This window comes from Uloborus diversus, chromosome 1, assembly GCF_026930045.1.
Source record: "Uloborus diversus isolate 005 chromosome 1, Udiv.v.3.1, whole genome shotgun sequence".
Classification (NCBI taxonomy): domain Eukaryota; kingdom Metazoa; phylum Arthropoda; class Arachnida; order Araneae; family Uloboridae; genus Uloborus; species Uloborus diversus.
Genome location: NC_072731.1, coordinates 179,123,883 through 179,142,079, shown reverse-complemented (window position 1 = coordinate 179,142,079; position 18,197 = coordinate 179,123,883). Strand labels below are relative to the sequence as shown.

General features: G+C 31.4%; 1 protein-coding gene across 1 annotated transcript in view; it reads right to left on the bottom strand.

Annotated features, from left to right (window-relative positions):
* Positions 1-18,176, bottom strand: part of LOC129223351 (mitochondrial outer membrane protein SLC25A46-like) — a 33,385-nt gene extending 15,209 nt beyond the window's left edge. The window contains exons 1-4 of the mRNA XM_054857923.1: positions 17,915-18,176; positions 9,751-9,793; positions 7,480-7,537; positions 2,292-2,369 (exon numbers count right to left, since the gene is read on the bottom strand). Of these exons, the coding sequence (XP_054713898.1) occupies positions 2,292-2,369; positions 7,480-7,537; positions 9,751-9,793; positions 17,915-18,071 (336 nt within the window). The 5' untranslated portion in view covers positions 18,072-18,176. The remainder of the gene's footprint in view (positions 1-2,291; positions 2,370-7,479; positions 7,538-9,750; positions 9,794-17,914) is intronic.
* Between the last annotated feature and the right edge of the window lie 21 nt (positions 18,177-18,197).

Here is an 18,197-nt window from a genome sequence, read left to right as displayed (position 1 = left end):
ATAATGAGCTAGTCAGAACTCACAATAAACTTCTTGAATTTAAAGCAATATCTAGCCATGCTCCTTTGATACTGAAAAACAGAAAAAGAGACAAAAAAAATTTTTGTAAACAAAAATATTTTGAAATAAGTAAAATATTAAGCTGAAATTCAACTAAAATGCTACATAATGAGTCTATTAGGGGCCATAAAATGTTTTCTGGGCTTTGATGAATATTTAACAGTGCTTTTCAGACATCAAAAATTGGAGAAAAAAGGATTTCCTAAAAAACCGATATGAAAAATATTTTTCAAAATTAATTCATTGATTGATTAATTAAATAGCAGTTAATCTTAATAATTATGTTACTATTACACAATAGTATCATACATTATCTAGAATTACATACAGAGAAAATAAAATATTTTCCAAAAAAATTAGTAAATTTTAATATGTTTATAATATGTCCTGCATATGGAATAAAAGGTGTTCGGATAATATTGTTCCTTGTTGTCAAACATAGGAAGTAATTTCCTAGTTCAAAGTCAGGCATAAATGTATCCATCTCGTGCAGTTTTACCAAATTTTCATTGCAGCTTCAAAAATTAGTTTTACACGGGGTTGAACAGCTTGCATGTGACAGGGAAGTTCCTCAAAAGTTAATTTCTGGTGGAAAGCCCATTACCCCCCTCTTCTCAATATAATCAGAGATCAGAACAGCATTTTTATAAGCCTCCGGATCCCCCCCCCATTTCTGAACGAATATCATGCTTACGATTATGTTCATATTTATAACACTCGGATTTAATTTTGACTCCCTGACTCTATTTTAAACCAGAAGCAAAATCCTCTCTATTTACGATGCTTTTGAAAAAATTCAGATGCCACTGATTTTATACTCACTTAATTTTTTGACACCTCGCCACAGCCCTGCCCCCCCTTTCCGGTGGTTATCTAAACCCTTGTTCCCTTGTACAGTGGTACCCTCATTACTGAAGCTCTGCACTTGTCCTTGTATATTAAAAGTATACATACCAATGCAAAAATTCAAATATTAAGTGAAGTGGACCATAAATTTTTTGCAAAGAAAAATGGCAATATTAATTTATTTCTACAAGGTTAACAGAACATTTGCATGTTTCTTCCAACAGAACATTTGCAGGAAATTATTCAATTAAGGGGGGATTTTTAACATTATGTCTATGTGGAAATATTCGGTTCTGAGAAGTTTTATTCGTATAAGCGGGGTATTCATTTATACGTTACCCAATTAAGCGGGGCTGACAGTATTAGTATAACATGATTCTTTTCTTTCTGGAGTTGTTTCAAGAAAGGCAATGAAGAAAAAAAGGGCTTTCTCCCCCAAACAAATACTGATGTAACTTTGCATAAAAGTAAACATATGACTTATATTTCCAAAACCCAGACCAATAAAAGTGCTACTTCCAAAGCTCAAGAAGTAGCACTTTTATATTCCCAGATATCATTTTAACGTATCTTTAGTTAACTTAAATCTGCATTAATTTTCTCATGAATATTCAATAATTGATTTTTCTTTTGATTTAAAAAAAAAACAATTATGTACTAATAGTGAATACTTATTGCTGTTTTTTAATAAAGATAATTTATCAATTAAAATCAATTTAATATGTTACATTGATCTTTAAACTTTATATTTTTCACTCTACATACAAAAGAGACTAAGGTTATTTCAAAGTTTGATAGTTTTCATCACTAAAATTATAACAAATGTTTAACAAATGTTGTTTGAGTTATGCGGTCTAACGTACCCCACCTGTGAGGCACGTTGGTTCACTTTACCGCGGTTCCATTAAAAAATTAATATAAAAAAAAGTTAATCAATTCAACACTTCCAAAAAAATCTGTGATGGTGAGAAGTGATTAGTGAAACTTATTGTAGAAAAAACGAACTGCTCATTAAATTTTCTGATGAGATAAGAAATGATAAGCAAAAAACCAACGTGCCCCACCTCCCCTTCTAAATAAAATATTGTATAATTCATTTTGATTAATAAAACAACTATATCATTCTGTTGGGAGAATGCTACAAGCAGGTTACGACAATTGCATTTTTTGCACACTGCTTCAAAAAACACACAACAAATCCATGTTTTGCTTGATTTTGGGAAAATGAAGATTTGATTCAAATGTTACTAAACTACTATTTCTAAATTTTATTAGTTAGTTTATGTTTTTATTCGACACATCCTACCATTTACACATAATGCAACTTTAAAAAAACTAATTAATGACTGCCACTCAGAGAATATTATGTAAAAAAATTAATATACCTGTCTCTTATGTAATCTAACTATGACAGGAAACAATGTGAATGGACTAAGATGATATCTTAGAGATTTTCTGTTAACCTGAAAATATTTTCAATGAGTATTTTTTAACAATAATATGCATAATTATCTAAAAATAAAGTTTTTAGAAATAAATACCAGAATGTTAATTTAAAGCAAAAGAAACACCCTATTAGTTTGCTTTTTATACACAGAGGCAGATTTTTGAGATAGAAAATGTTTGCAGATTTCATTTTAAATTAAAAATTCAATTTTGAGCCCTTGGGTGTTCAATGCTGCATTTGCAATTTTTTTAACAAGGCTAATAAGTGGACTTTCCCACTTAGATTATGATTCCAGGCTTAGAAGGCTAAAAATGTACAGTCTTGAGCAAAGAAGAGACCGAGGGGACATGATTCAGCTGTTTAAATTTATTAAAACGAAAGATGTTAAGGGGCTAAAGTTTAACACTGAAAACAGGAAAAGGGGTCATTGTTTTAAGCTATTTAAATCCAGGGTTCATACTCCATTTGGAGGAAAAAATTCCATGACTTTTTCATGACTTCAATGAAAATTTTCATGACCTCGTTACACACTATTTAATCTCAAACTTGCTAATTTTTGGAAATGAGTATTAGCAAAACGCCTGCATGAATGCCACAGCCTCATTAAAGCATCTCGTAATGGACAAAACGCAAGTGTACACTTAAAATACTAAACTATTCTTATTTGTCTTCAACAAATAAATTTAAATAAAGTAAAAAATAAAAATGCAGTGAAACGAATATGATGATGCTTAAATGTCTGATTTTTGTTTTATTAACAGGCAGAATGATATTGCATAAGACAAAGGTTGAATGAGTCATCACTAAGTTTCAATAAATTTGCTTCAAAAGTTACCTTTTAGTGTCTACAGTGCCTTTAATCATCCACGTAACTTGACAGTATTTTGGTTCTTTAAAGTAAAGCCACAAAGTTTAGTTTTTTATGTTTCTAAACCAGATCTCTTTTGATGGAACCATTCAGTAATGAATCAATCTTCCGATTCAAAAGTATACTTGTTTTGTTTACTTATTTGCACATTTTCAAATGCACATAAATTGATAGGTTCAGAAATTCCAGAACATGTTTGATTCCTGACATTGAACGTAGCAGTGGGTCGTATGGATTAGTTTTGCGGGCCGTATGTTGGGCACTACTGTTTTAGAGTATTAGAATTCCTCTTTTTCTGTATTCTTTCGTCTGAATAAAGATCTTTATTTTCTAAAACCTCCAACAAATTAAGATAAACTCTGATAAACTTAATAATAAATTTTTTACGAGTGATGGAATCGAACTCGGATGCAATTGAACTGCTTTTTAAGTGATGTCCAAGCAGTAAAATCACATCGCAAAAAAAGGCAAGCAGCTGCGAAAGTAGTAGATGCAATGAGAGTTCAAAATTCAGATTTGATTTTGGGATCGTTCAATTTTCCACTTTTAATAGCTTTTATGTGCTATACTTTTAAATCACTCAAGATTTCTAATGCTAGCTCCTTTAGTTACTGTTACTTTCTCTTTGTCCAGGACATTTTCCCATGACTTAAAATAAATTTCCATGACTTTCAATGAAAATTTCAATTTTCCATGACTTTTCCAGGTCTGAAATTCACTTATCTTTTTTCCATGACTTTCCAGGATTTCCATGACCCGTACGAACCCTGTAAATCTCAGGCTAACATGGATATTAGGAAAAATTATTATTTTAGCAGGGTAGTGGAACCTTGGAACAGCTTACCGGAAAAGGTGGTAATGAGCAAAGGAGTAGACAGTTTTAAGAGGGCCATTGATCTTCACTGGGGATTGTAAATTGACTAGGACCAGTCTAGCTGGGCCCAGAGCCTGTTGCTGGTCGTCACTTTTGTATCTGTATTTGTATTTATGATACTATTTGAAGAAAATCTTACTTTACCACCAATGGTTGTCTCTATTGTCGGTCATCGTTTTTTAAAATCTAGTTTTAATTATAGTTTGCGGCACATAAAAGGGGGTTTAAATGCTCAAGCAGATGCTTTATTGAAGTGTCCAATTTCTGTGGCATAGATCCTCTCTATTATAGAACACTATGCATTGTTAAAATAAATCAAATTATTCCAGCTATGCATATGGTTCAATATGACTTTCAGACTTAAGGAAAGAACAAATTATGCTTATTGATTTTGTATTAAAAAGGAAAACAAATACCTTTGAATTTTAGTAGTTATCTATACTAATATTATAAAGAGAGAGGGCGGATTCTTGTGTGTTTATATGTTCGAGGTAATTGCCAGAACCACTGAGCCTATTTGAAAAATTCCTTCACTATATGAAAGGTGCTTTCTTACTGAGTAACCAGGGGTCGATCCAGGTTTTATTTTTTGGGTCCCCATTTTGTGAAAAGGCAAAATATTTTTGTGAAATTTCGTTATTTTTGTTAAAAAGCAAAATATTTTTGTGAATTTTCTTTATTTTTGTAAAAAAGACCTTCTTGTGATTTTTTTTTCTTGGAAAAGATTATATTAAAGCATTTTTAGCTGTCGTATTGTTATAGAAAAGCCCTAGACAGGTTTCAGGGGTGATTGCATGTTCTTGAAGAATACCTGAAAGCTGTCAAGAGAAAATGCGCTGGGGGAGGGGGGAAGTAAGACCCTTAACATTTTATTCGTAATTTGACACATACATTACATTTATTGCTTTTTACAAATATACATATGCAAGGCACACTTTCTTAAGGTGAAAGTCTCACAACAGATTTCCTGTTTGCCCCTCTCAAATACTTTAAGAGCAATGAAAATTGCACATGCTGCTGAACGTAATGATAACTCCTAATAAATACAATATGAATAGACTCGAAGATATCACATATTTCTTAACACAGAAGTGAAATACTCATTAAAGATTCCATGTATGTGTTTGAAAAACTTAAAAGTAATTAAAACCCAAAATAATACTGCACCAGCATTCAGCGTTTAATTTTTTGACTTTTGACGTTCTTACAGAGTAGGTATTTCGTTTAAAACTTTGCAATTTAATGATGTTAATAAATATATAAGAAATTTTATTTGTTTGCCTCTTAACAAGGTACAGTAAACATCAAAAATGCGAAAAATTCGTTTACCATGGTCGATGTAAGGAAATCAAGATCTTCAAAACAAATAAAAATATAAAAAAAAAGCATGTAAAATAATTTTATTTTAAGTAAAGTAATTTTAGAATTGGATTTTGAAACTCAACACAAATTAATACTAAATATATATTGCGTAATCAAAGTAAAGTTTATGATTTTCGTGAAAACAAGCTACCAATCACAAGTGTCCCTCTCCCGTCCCCCCTCTGACGCTCTCAAGCAAAAACACCTCACGCAGCAAGCAAAAAGATAAGATGGGGGAAGGTGGAAGAGGCTCCCGCGTAGATGCGTACACATTTGCACATTTGCGGTTAAAAATATTGTGAAAAGGCTGCCTTTTTATAAATTTTTGTGAAGGGGCTGCTTTTACGACGCGGAATTTTGTGAATAGGGCCGCTTTTGCGATGGGGAATTTTGTGAATGGGGCCGCTTTTGCCATGCGGAATTTTGTGAAGGGGCCGCAAAGCGGGCCGCCAATTTGGCGCTGGATCGACCCCTGGTAACATATAGGCTATAATTCGAAAATAATCCGATGAATAGTTCTTTTTTTATTCCAATTTAGGGCCAAATTTCACGTAAATAGCCTATTATTGGCTATTAAAGGGGTGAAAAATTACTTGCACACATTAATATTATATATCGTTGAAAAGGGTAGAATTTTCCGCATTCTAAACAATTTGTTTCAATGCTCTAACTTAATTTGGGCGGGAGTAGTTTGCGTTTTTAGCTCAAACTTTTCTAGGCTTAGCTGAAATTTAGGCACTACTTTCTTCATTAAACCTGTCAATAAAAAGTAAAGGAGTTGTCCCAGTTTTCTTTTTGACACCATTGAAAAAAGCGACATTTTTTACTCCAGATCTCTTTCGACCTGTGGTTGAAAAAATTAGCTTCTATATTCAAAGGAAAAAAGTTACAAGCGTTTTTAAATCAAATTCGAAACATGTCATTTTGATTCAAGTTGTCAATCATTTTATTTTCGCGTTTCCACGGTTACGCTTTTTGAATCCATTGTTTATTTCCTTATTTTGCATTTTATTTCTTAAACTTATTTTGTGTTTCCATGGTTACGCTTTTAAAATCCATCTTTCGCATTTTAATTTCTTAAAATTATTTTAATATCTGTCCTTATTGTTTGGAAAAGTAATTTTGCATGGCATTTTTCTTCCTTTTATTTAAGCCTGATTGTTGAATATAAGTCACTTAACATAATTTTAATTCTCAAGGTAGACCGGGCAAAGCCGTGCAACGCAGCTCTTAATATATAGATTTGAAAGCTACTGTTAATATGATTTAATACTTTTTTGTTTGTTTGGTGAAACATTTATTTTATAACCAAAGAAAAAAATCCACTTCACTCGCAAAAGGGCTGGGTTCCGGTAGTGTGGTCGCTTGGTGCGTTAGGTGCTGAGCAGTTCAGTCTAGGATTATTTTTTAAAGCAACCGTAAATGTAATTTATTATTTTGGCGATTTGTTTTGAAAGAAAATAAACTTTTGATTTGTTTTTATCCGAGTGAAATGTACAACATTTTCTTCTTTTTTTCTGGCGATGATTTTTTAATGTTTCACAGGATGTTTTTTTTTCATTAGACCGATGGATTATGATAGCGTGGTTGCTGGGCGAGTTTGGAGATAAACAATAGAGTTGCGGAATAATTTTTACATTTGAAAGATATTATTTAATGCATTTTTTTGTTTATTTGGCAAAATATTTTAAATTGCAGTAAAAACTGCTTCACTGGCTAAATAGACTTTTAAAGCAACTAAATCTAATTTAATGATTTGGCGAAAAGTTTTAAATTCCAAAGAAACTTAAATAGTTTTTTTTTTTTTTGAAAAGGTGTGTATGCATTTTATACAAAGAAAAATGATCATTTCACATCAGAGGGGGAGGGTGGGCCAATTTTTTTTATTCAACGAACTTCCATTAAATTTTTAGCACGGGCATCACTGTGCAGGTACTGCTAGTAAACAATAAGATAATATTGTAGCCGTTTAAGAATAAAATATACAAATAAATGAAAGAATGAAAAGTAATGAGTACTCACTTGACATTGCCTTCGTAATACAATACAGGGATGTGAGATCAGATTTCCAATTACAGTGCTAAGCAATGAAATTAAAATTAATTAACAAATAAATAAAGTCTACTACACTTTGAATTAAATCACTGCAACTTAAATTAAATTTTATTCATTCAATACACTTTAAAGCTCCAAAACTTTTTGCATTCCTCCTACAAAAAGAACCCAGAAATTGGCTCTGGGACAAAAATGCTGACACATACATAGCTGCCAATATGTCGACTTTAAAAATCTTACAGCTGTAGACCTATTTGCTCACTTTTTTAACCAACACACAAACAACTATTAAAAGTTAAAGCACTTTCATATTTTTGAATCTTTACCTGCAGTTAATCAGCACAAAAAGAAAAAAAAAATAGCAGCGTTGATTTACAAAATAAAAATATAGGATTACAACAAGCCATTAGTTTAAAAAAGGGCAGGTTTGTACATTCAACAATAGGGAAGTTTTCGATTTTTCAATTTTATTTTTATATGATAGAGTAACATGTATGAACATCATAGGTGAAAAAAATTTTGCGATACGATAAGTAGTTTTTTTTAAATTAATTTTTAAAGTTCAAGCGCCTGTGACGTCAGATGGCATAGGAAGTGACGTCCGATAGGAGAGAAACGCTAGCGAACCGGTTCCCATGTCATGGGAGAAATCGAAGAACGTGCATTCGACTTCGAAGATGAAACGTAAAAGGCTTATCTCCTCGCGTTTCTGGAACATTAAACCTCTCATCCTCTCGGAAATATTCGAATATCACCATGGATATTATTTGAGGAAGATTATTTAGATTGTGCTTTAACGAATCCGGCCTCCATAGTGTGTTCAAAAGGATTATTGAAAATCTCAGAAAATAAAAATATCAGCGCGCTCAAAATGTCCCTAGCGAAAACAAGGGATGTTCGGCGGAAGGCTGCCCATTCGCGCCCTGTGACGTAGGCTCGTGACGTTTCAGAAGAGCGCACTTTTGCGCGTGGATTTTTAAAAATTCATTAAAAATCAACCACGGTGTTTTAAAATTCGGCGATGGTGAATTTTTTAGTTTTGAGGGTCAATTAACAATATGCAATAGCCAAAATATGAACATTTAATAGGTTGCAACTTCCCTATTTAAGAATACAAGTGTTTACTTCTGAAACATTGTCTAATATTTTTCTGTAAGATGCATCACTTAATATAAATGATAACAAAAATTTTTTTTGGAAGAAACTAATAGCTTGCAGTAATGTTACTTTTCTTTCACAAATTAATGTAGCTTGCTGCTTTTGCTGCAGCTACATTAACTGGAACTTTTGTTTTCTAAAGTTGCTGACTTAGCAACTTTCAAAAATTTTCTTTCAACTCTTTCAAAAGAATAGTTTTTTTTTTTTTTTTTTGTAAGTTCTAAATGATTAAAATGTACTCCAGGTTATTATCAGACAGAGAACTACGCAGTTCTGTCATTTCTGACACTACTACATATTCTTTCCCATTCTGCATTGCTGTGAGTTATGGCTAGAATGGAAAGCATAGTAAAGGAGAGCCTCACTTCAATAACTATAGACATCAACATATAAGTCAGATAAAAATATAAGGTATGTATGCACAAAACTCAAAACTATCTGCAGTTATGAAAAACAATACACAGTGGGTAGACAAAACTTTTATTAAGAATCTTTTGCTTTTAATCCTGCATCCATGAAAGCAAAACATGAATGTTTTTCACCAACTTATCTACTTATTTTGAAGATAGTTAATGTTTTATATTGATATTAATTAACAATTATCAGACGATGCACATCTCTACAGCAAATGTATTTGCTGAGCAATAAATGCATTTGTTCATAGCGTGCACATCTATATTATCTACCTATGGACATCAACTATTTTTTTCAAAGCAGCCCATTTTCATCTATCCTCTACATTTTTAGCACATCATCAGGGAAATTATCTATTTGTACAGAAAATTCACTTAAAAGCTTATCTGTGGTTTATTTATGCTGCCGACACAACATAATAGGAAAGACATTTTTTAAAAAAACACCATACCAGAAACCTAATACCTAATTATCTTAGAATTACACCGTAAGATCTTAAACTTACAATACGTTGAAAAATCTTATAATGTAAATTACATCTTACAAGCTGGCAGCCACACATACCCATTATCCTCATTTGTAAAAATATACAAGTTGAAATATATCTACAAAATTTAAAATTCAAAGAACAAAATTAATTCAACATCAAGAGTAGAAATATCTAACCTAGTAATTTCGAGCCCAATGCCAGCAAATTTCTGTACATGATCTAGTTAAAAAAGAAACATTTAGGTTAAAATTAGATTTTCAATGTAGTAAAATAGGCACTTAAAAAACAAAATTCATGAATAAATGCTTTAAACAATTTTCAAAATTGTTAAACATCAATCTTCTTGCACTACAAACTAAAATAAGGAGAAGTTGCTCACTCTTAATGAGCTTGGTCTAAAATAAATTAAGGGTAATTTTTTTCTATTTGTGAAATGTTAAAAATATAATTAAACATGGAAGAAAGAAAGAAAATAGATATTTAATAAATCTTTCAATCAAAACAACTCAAAAAATTTTTTTTTTCATTATGAAGTTACTAACAGAAAAGCAATTTTCTCTAGAGTAGGGGATCTTTAACCTTTTATACCCGAGGGACATATCAATAAATTTATAAACATCGACAAGCCACACGTATGGAGAATAAGTAACATATGCAGAAACTGGAAAAGTTAAGAGGAAGGTATCAGCGACACAATAAATTTTAAAGGGAGAGGTCTCTTTGTAATTTTTTAAATAGTTAAATGTGATGTGCTAAAACAAAAAAAATAAATAAACAAATAAAGTTCAACAAGAGCCTAACTTAATAGTAAATTCCTGCTAAAAGTCAGTAACCTTACTGAAATTAACCAGGGATATTTTTTTAAACAATCAGAATGCTTTCCACGAAAGCATAAATATATTTATAGTAATAACTTGGTACCTTCTTCAATTAACAGAAAGGCTAGAGCACTCCAGAAAATATGGCCGAAGCTCTACTGTTAAGCTACAGCATCCAAAGATTGCATTTTGCCCTTGTTTAGGACCCTTTTAATCAGGAAAAATCATAACAAAATTGTAAACAAAACCTGTAGTAAAGAAGATGAACATATCTTCTCACTGGTAACTAAAAATATTTTTCGCAATAATGCAAAGCTTGCATTGATGCAACGTTCAGCAATTCTGTAAACTTAAAAAAATAATAATAATAAAAAAACATGTTTTTCACAAGAAACTGGTGAAATTCATGAACATTGCTGGAGATAATCCCTGGCGCTTCGGAATTTCCTTAAGAGCATGGTCGAATAAGGAACTAAATTACGTTTTTGAATCTTCAATTTTGAAATATTTCCAGAACAGATTTCTTAAACCTCAGCTTTTCCTCTAACATTACCAAAGATGACCTACCACCATGTGCTTCAGGCTTTAATTTCGAAATATTTATGAGGAAGGGCCTCAGAACACCCCTTTTAGATCTCCAAAAGATTGTCTAAAATTACGTTTTTAGAGCTACAATTTCAAAAATATCTCAGGGAGAGCCCTATACCCCTGTTTTGCATGAATAACTACTTTACCGGTAAGTACATATTGCTAATCCTTTTTCTCTGGATACATACATGATGCAATTTTCCTGATTTGTGTGCTCATATTCTAAATGTTCTCCTAATAAATCAGAAGCTGGATTAGCCCTGTCCCTCTTCCTACATATAGATATTTGAAAACAAAAAAAAGAGGGGTCATCTAAGTCATTCTCCATTTTTCAACTTGCAATGGTCATGAGCCATGAATAAGATGCATAAAATTCTTCACCATAAAAATGTTTTTTGTAGTGCCCTGCCATGCAAGTCAAGTGACCTTATATTAACATCTAGCTATGGCCTGTTTCCTATTCTTAAGAAAAGTATTTTTCAAAGAAGTTTTTGAGATTCTGAATGATAAGCAAGTAGTTTAAAATGAAACATAAACTGTTTAATTGTTCATATTTGTTTTGTGCTTTGTATTTATACAAAGTTTGTTTTTTAGCAGAAAATAAAGAGAATTCCTATTTCTACCAAAATAGATTACTTTTTAAAAATTCACATGTAGGTCTTTAATATATTTTTTAGAAATGCACTCATTTTATACTTACGTATGTTTCTTATGTGTTCTTGAATTAATATCAATACTTCAAGCATATTTTAAAACCTACATTTATGAAAGTAATAACAATAATAATAATACAGCAAACTTCCGATTATCAGCGGTCAGATTATCCACAAGACTTTTAGCAATATATAATTTTCTAAATTTATGATTGTGTCCCTGTTTGCTCTAGATTTTACATATTTTTTATATTCAATATTAGTAGATACAATACAGCAATGTTTTAGTTATAATTTAAATGAATGTGTGAGTGTTACTAACATTTTTTAGCTATTGTATAGTGTTTACACTAAGTATAGTTTTTTACCTATTATTCAGATTATCCATGGCCTACGCTTGTCTGCATTTACCGTGCTACCCTATTCTGCTGATAATCAGGAATTTATTGTATAGTATTTGAACTCATTAGTTTTGTTTGTACAGTAAAACCCGGCAATATCGAACCTCTTAAATGGTCCAAACTGAAGACCTAATATTATTAATCCAATTTCAGATGCTTGTAATGATCTACAAAAGTTACAGAATCGGCTATAGCAATCCAAAATTTCTAAAATTTCAAGATTTTCTTTTCATTATCTGGTGAAAAAAGTAGGAAAGACATCCTATCATTTGTAAACGAACCCCCGGCCTAAAGAGTGAATTTACTTCAAACAAATTTTATTTTGTTGGATAGAATTTTCGACTTTGAACATGTACAGTGATGAGAGCAAAACAGAGGAAATCCAAAAAAAAATTTTGTAAAAGGGATGATATCCAAAACCGCATCAAAATAAAACCTAGAAGCCATGATATTCAAAAATTCAACAAAGAGGCTAATTTACCATTTTTAAAGGCAATACATAATTAAGTATGAGTAATAATTTTGTACAATTTTCTACATTGTACCATTTTTTGCACAAGTGTTTATTCCTAAATAAACCTAAATTTCGAAAAAGAGGCAACAATTTCTAACCCCTGAGTTCTTGAACAAAAGGTTTGGGGAGCCAGATGCCAATCTTGGCTGCATCACACAATAGTGTCAACTTTTCATATTTTTTAGAGAAAAATACATTTTTTTCCTTAAAAAATTTTGGGTTTATAGTGTTAAATGAGTGAGAACATAAATTTTAATATTAGGTCTGTTTGTAAAGTAAAAATTTAAAACAGAGAGAAAAATATAAAATTTCCCTATGTGGTAGTTCATAATAAGAATTGAAAAAACAAATACATAAATAAATAAATAAAAATAATAAATAAGTATGTATATAAATGATTAGTTAATCTTTTTCCTTGCATTGGAACCAAAATTTGTTGTTAAAAACTTCCTAATATGATTTCAGAATCAAAAGAACAACTTGCAGGCTGCCTCATTTAATCATGAAATCTCAAAACTTTTAACAGGCTGTAAAGGCTAAACCATTTGAGATTCACCATAAATATTTTTTACTTTCTTAAATACACACACACACACACAAAAAAAAAGGAACCATGCCAAGTTTCAATAAAATTCAAGACTGTGGGTGCTTAGCCACATTTTTTGATTGACTTTCTCATTTTTTCTAAAATAAATTAAAGGATTAAAAACAGGCCCGTGTCCAGGATTTCATAAAGGGAGGGGTTTTTGCAGGCCTGTCACTTCAAAATATTTTGTTTTGAAGGGGAGGTGCAAAGCGTTTGATCGATACATTTTATCTGAAAAAACAACAAAATATACGTACAAAAATGCTTAAATTCATCATGTTTGCAGGGATGTGCCAGTTGCGACAAACTGCTCCAAAAGACTGCTAAATGAACTTTTCTGCTCCAAAATCAGACAAACTTGCGCCAAAAGTGTGATTTTGCATTTAATGTTGCAGTTCCTTCAGCATATTTGGCAGTTTTTTCAGATTATCATCAAGTTTAGGCATTTGGAGCTTGTTTTTACGATTTTTTTTACATAGCCCCCGATTTTTTGCGTATTTTAAAATCCGGTTGCATCCGCTTTTGAAAAATTCAATCGTTTTAATTTATTATGTGATCGTTTCCTTTGAGTTGAAAAATTTTGCATTGACCATTATTTTCAACCATTCTTATCTTTTGTTTTCAGAAGAAGAGGACTTGTAAGTTGTCTTTTTGCCACGCCCACTCAAAAATGTCAAATCTAGTTGCATCCGAATTGATCTAAGCAAATGCCATGTGTAAAAATTAATATTGTTCACCAGTTTTTAATCTTGGGTTTCTTAAGATTTTAGGACAGAAAATTGATCCCTAATTTTGGTTGGAGACACATAAGATAGCAAAAATCGGGGAATTCTAATGCTCTGGCGATGAAAATGCAGACATGTAAAGTTTCTGAGACTCAAGCATTACTTTCCATATTCTGAGCCTGCCTCAAAATTTTTATTTTTATTTTTTCACATGTATTTTAAAATTCCTTTTCTTATGACATCATTTCTCAAAAGCATTTTTTTTTTTCATTGTAATTTCATTATTAATTTTGTGATTAAATATCAAATAGTTAAAAATTAAAGGTTTTAATGGTTTCCTTTGCTTGATCTTCAGATTTGTTAATCAAGTAGCTCAGTATGTAACATATATGACTATGTGTGTAAGGTCAAATGTTAGTAAATAACTTACAGATACCAAAAAAAAAAAAAAAAGATTAATAAAAAGCTCTTTAAAACTCACTTGTAATTTGTTGAGGTAAAGTTTTTAAATTTAACTATTCTTTTTTGTTTTTTTTTTTTTAAAGCCTTTTTGAATATGTTTTTGAGTTTTATGTATATATATCTTGTGTCTTTTACATATATATATGAACTACATAAAAGCAAATAAATTTAAAAATAGATATCAAACACCAAAACTTAAATGTGAACAAAAGCAGTGATGTATTAAGCAAAGTAAATATGTGAACTAAATTTAAATCAGTGTAAGAAAAAAGTAGAGCAGGACATGGCTTGTTTTTTGTGAAAAATATTAGACAAAAAAGGATAAATAAATAAATAAATATAAAATAAAATAAAAATAAACAAATAAATAAATGTAATTAAGAGAGCTTCAATTAGTAGTTGGAGTGTTGGAGTTACGGTTTTTTGCATCCTTAATCTCCTTTTTTATCACTTTATCATGTCACACATGTTTCTGTGCGTGAAATATACATAGTTACTACAAATTGATGAAAAATTTAACTTTTCGCTGCTGCAAGCTGCTCCAAATTTGCAATTTTACTGCTCCAGGCTGCTCCAAATTCACCGTTTTACTTCTCCAAACTCACCATTTTCCTGCTCCCAAGATTGTTCTAAAAGCGAGTTTAGGACGGCACATCCCTGTGTTTGTAAAATCCTGGGAGAGGGGTAGCAATTGACCCCCCTGATCTCCCAAATGATGGACCTGCTTTTGGATTCAATTATTTTCATTCTTAGTTGCATTGTCAGGAAAACACACTTCAGTGTGCAAATAATTCTTCACTGTTTAAGGTTACAATGAGGGGCTTAGCAGTTTGGAGAGGAGGGGGATGGTTCAAATTCACAGAAGATTAGGTTTTAAGTAATATACTGCCTATTCTATTAATGTATTTTACACACAGCAGAACCTCGTTTAGCCAGCGCCTGTTTATCCGGATCAAATTTGTAGAAAAAATATATTTACGTAAATAATCATTTAAAATTATGATTTCAAGAACAGAAGTTTAAATGCGCCAAATACTCGGTTTCATTTCAATTAAGCATACTACTCCTGCAAAGGACGTACAATAAAATATAGTACTAATTTAGCAAACAATATGATATACTTTGGATGTCAGCCCAATACTATTGCAGCTGAATTATAACTGATGAAGTAATTGAGAAAAAATGGTATGATATAGTTTTGTTAGAAAGCATTGTTTTTTGGTGCAATAAAAGATAAGTCTGCATATTTAAGAATATTATTGATTATTATCAGGATTTTCGTTTATTAGGATTGCCTTTGGTCCTATCTAGTCCTGATAAATGAGGTTGTATTGTACATGTAAGGATCGTTATGAACCCCACCTCCCAGAAGGAAATTTCTGGTTGGGCAAGAAAACCTCAGTATTTATCCATTTTACTGCTTGTTTAGATTCAAACCTATTATCTGTTTACAGTGCAATATATTGCAACAAGTACTGAGAAAATTTCACAAATTCTTTTATAACATATGTTTTCAGGTTTTAATATTGTAAGATAATGCTTAGCAAACTAAATAGGAAGAGTTTTGATGCAGATGTAAATTACATTAACAAATGCAATTACTATGCATCTACAGAGCGGCAACAGTTATCGCTTTTTGTGAAACTCCCCAGATCAAAACCCCTTATGAGAAGCAATATTAAACAAAGTATTGACAGCCCATTCAACTGTTCCTCCATCTCTGTTTTTCCAAAATATGATTTTAGTTGATTAAGACGGTGTCGTAAGTTACCAGGCAACTTCAAAGAGACTGCTTTTTAAAAAAAGTTCTGTACACAAATTTGAACATTAAAGCTAATTTTAAGTCAAATGTGCACAATTCTTCATTTATTAATTTTTATTTTTTCTCCAATGGGAGGAGTTTAACCCCTAAAACCCTCCCCTTGGACACGGCTCTGATTAAAAAATATTATTGAAATGATGAATAAAATAAGCAGATTTAGGTAGCATATAGTGAAAAACCACTCCAACATGAAAAATAATTGAAATACTTGCAGGATGCAAAAAGATTGAAATCTCAAACGAAGCATGCAACTTTCGGCGCAGCATGTGTTTGACATTGTTGGCATGATTTCAAAACATATGTTTCTGGTAGATATCGCCGAGAATGAAGATTTGAGGGGGAAAAATAGAATAAGAAATTGGGGACCGAAATTTTTTTAAAAATTGCATTCTTTTCCGATTTTTGAGAAAAATGCCTGAAAGAGGCAAACAAAGGAGGAAAGGTTTTAAAAGCCAACAGAAAAAGCTGGAATTCCGGCAAAAGCTCAAAAATCTCATTCCTGCATGTACAAAGAAGGGTTTCTGGTTTTATGCGCTTTTGTATTTTTTGATCAATTGTAGACTCATCTTCTGATACTGATAAAGAAACAGAAGATTTTAGATCTAGGCCTTCAATTTCAGCTTCAAAGGCAGCTGTCAATGTTTTTAATCCTTTCTTTTTGCAACTGAAACAATTGATCAACATGCTGCGGATTTGTTTGTAATAGTTGACTTAAAATTTGGTGAAATGCAGACAATCCAAAACTTGTAGCCAAAAAAAATCATCCATTTTTCATGCTATAGATTTTATTAAAAGTAAATTTTTATAGTTTGCTCATTATTGAGTACAATAAAATTAAAATACTAAACTTTAATACCCTAATTACTAATAGAAGCATTGTGAAATTAGATTTTTATTATAAAATTGACTTGGTAAATTCAGACCTTATTTTTGTGGAAAAATCGGATAGCAAACCCTCGGCTATAACGATCTCTCAAGTTAGTCATTTGAGGGTTCGCTATAGCGGCTTTGACTGCCTTTGTTACTTGTTGGAGTAGAAAAGTATAACGCAAGATTTAAAATAGTGATAATGATCACACAAAATGTGTTAAATTGAGTGATAATGCTAGCACTATTACTTTGCACCATGTTTGACAAATCTCACACTACAATTAAATTCTTACGTTCTGCAATGTTTGCAACAATGTCTTCATTAACATTGATTAGTTACAAAAATCCATTGAATCAGAACTTTACTGATATCTCTGCATTATAGCAATTTAACTTAGAGGATCTCAATATTACAGCAGATGTTAATCTGCAATAAATGTCGCCAACTGGAGATTCTAATAAAGCTGTTCTTTCCTCGCTAATATGGTGATTTTACATCGAGGCTGTAGAAAAGTGCTTTAATGTTTGAAGTACACTTGAGTTTAATCCAGAAAGGAAAGAAAAATAAGATAAACAGTTTTTAAAAACTGTACACTTAAAAAAGCGATACAAAGAAACCAATATTGTCACATAAATGACAAGTCCTCGAGCAAAAAAAAAGTATTAACAAAAAAAAAAAAAAAATTCTACATCAATAATTGTGTTTAGTACTAACTTTCTTTGTATACTATGCAGCAAAAACTACAAAGCAGGAGATTCAACCACCTGTGTATAGGAGTGAAAATTAAGCAAATAAAATACGTCGGAATCAATAAAATTACGAAAAAAGTAGCAAATATTTATTTGCAAGTACGCTCGAGAGGTGCTGCTAAATTAATCACTTTTTGAAACAATAGCTTACCAGACTCAAAAGTTTCAGGAACGCCTGAAACTCCAGAAGCAGAGTTTATAAATTCAGAAGAACGAGGGGCTCTAGATCCTTCAGGAAAAATGTCGTCAAAAGAATGCCGGTTTTCTTCCTGAATAGGCTGTAAATCAAGTGGTACTCTTGATGACATGAATTCACGTTAACTGAAACAAATTAAACTTATTTTAATACCAAAAACTTCTATCGTTGAAAAAATCACAATGAAAAGATTTCTAAACTTCAGATCGGGATCGGAAAAATCAGAAGATAAACAAAT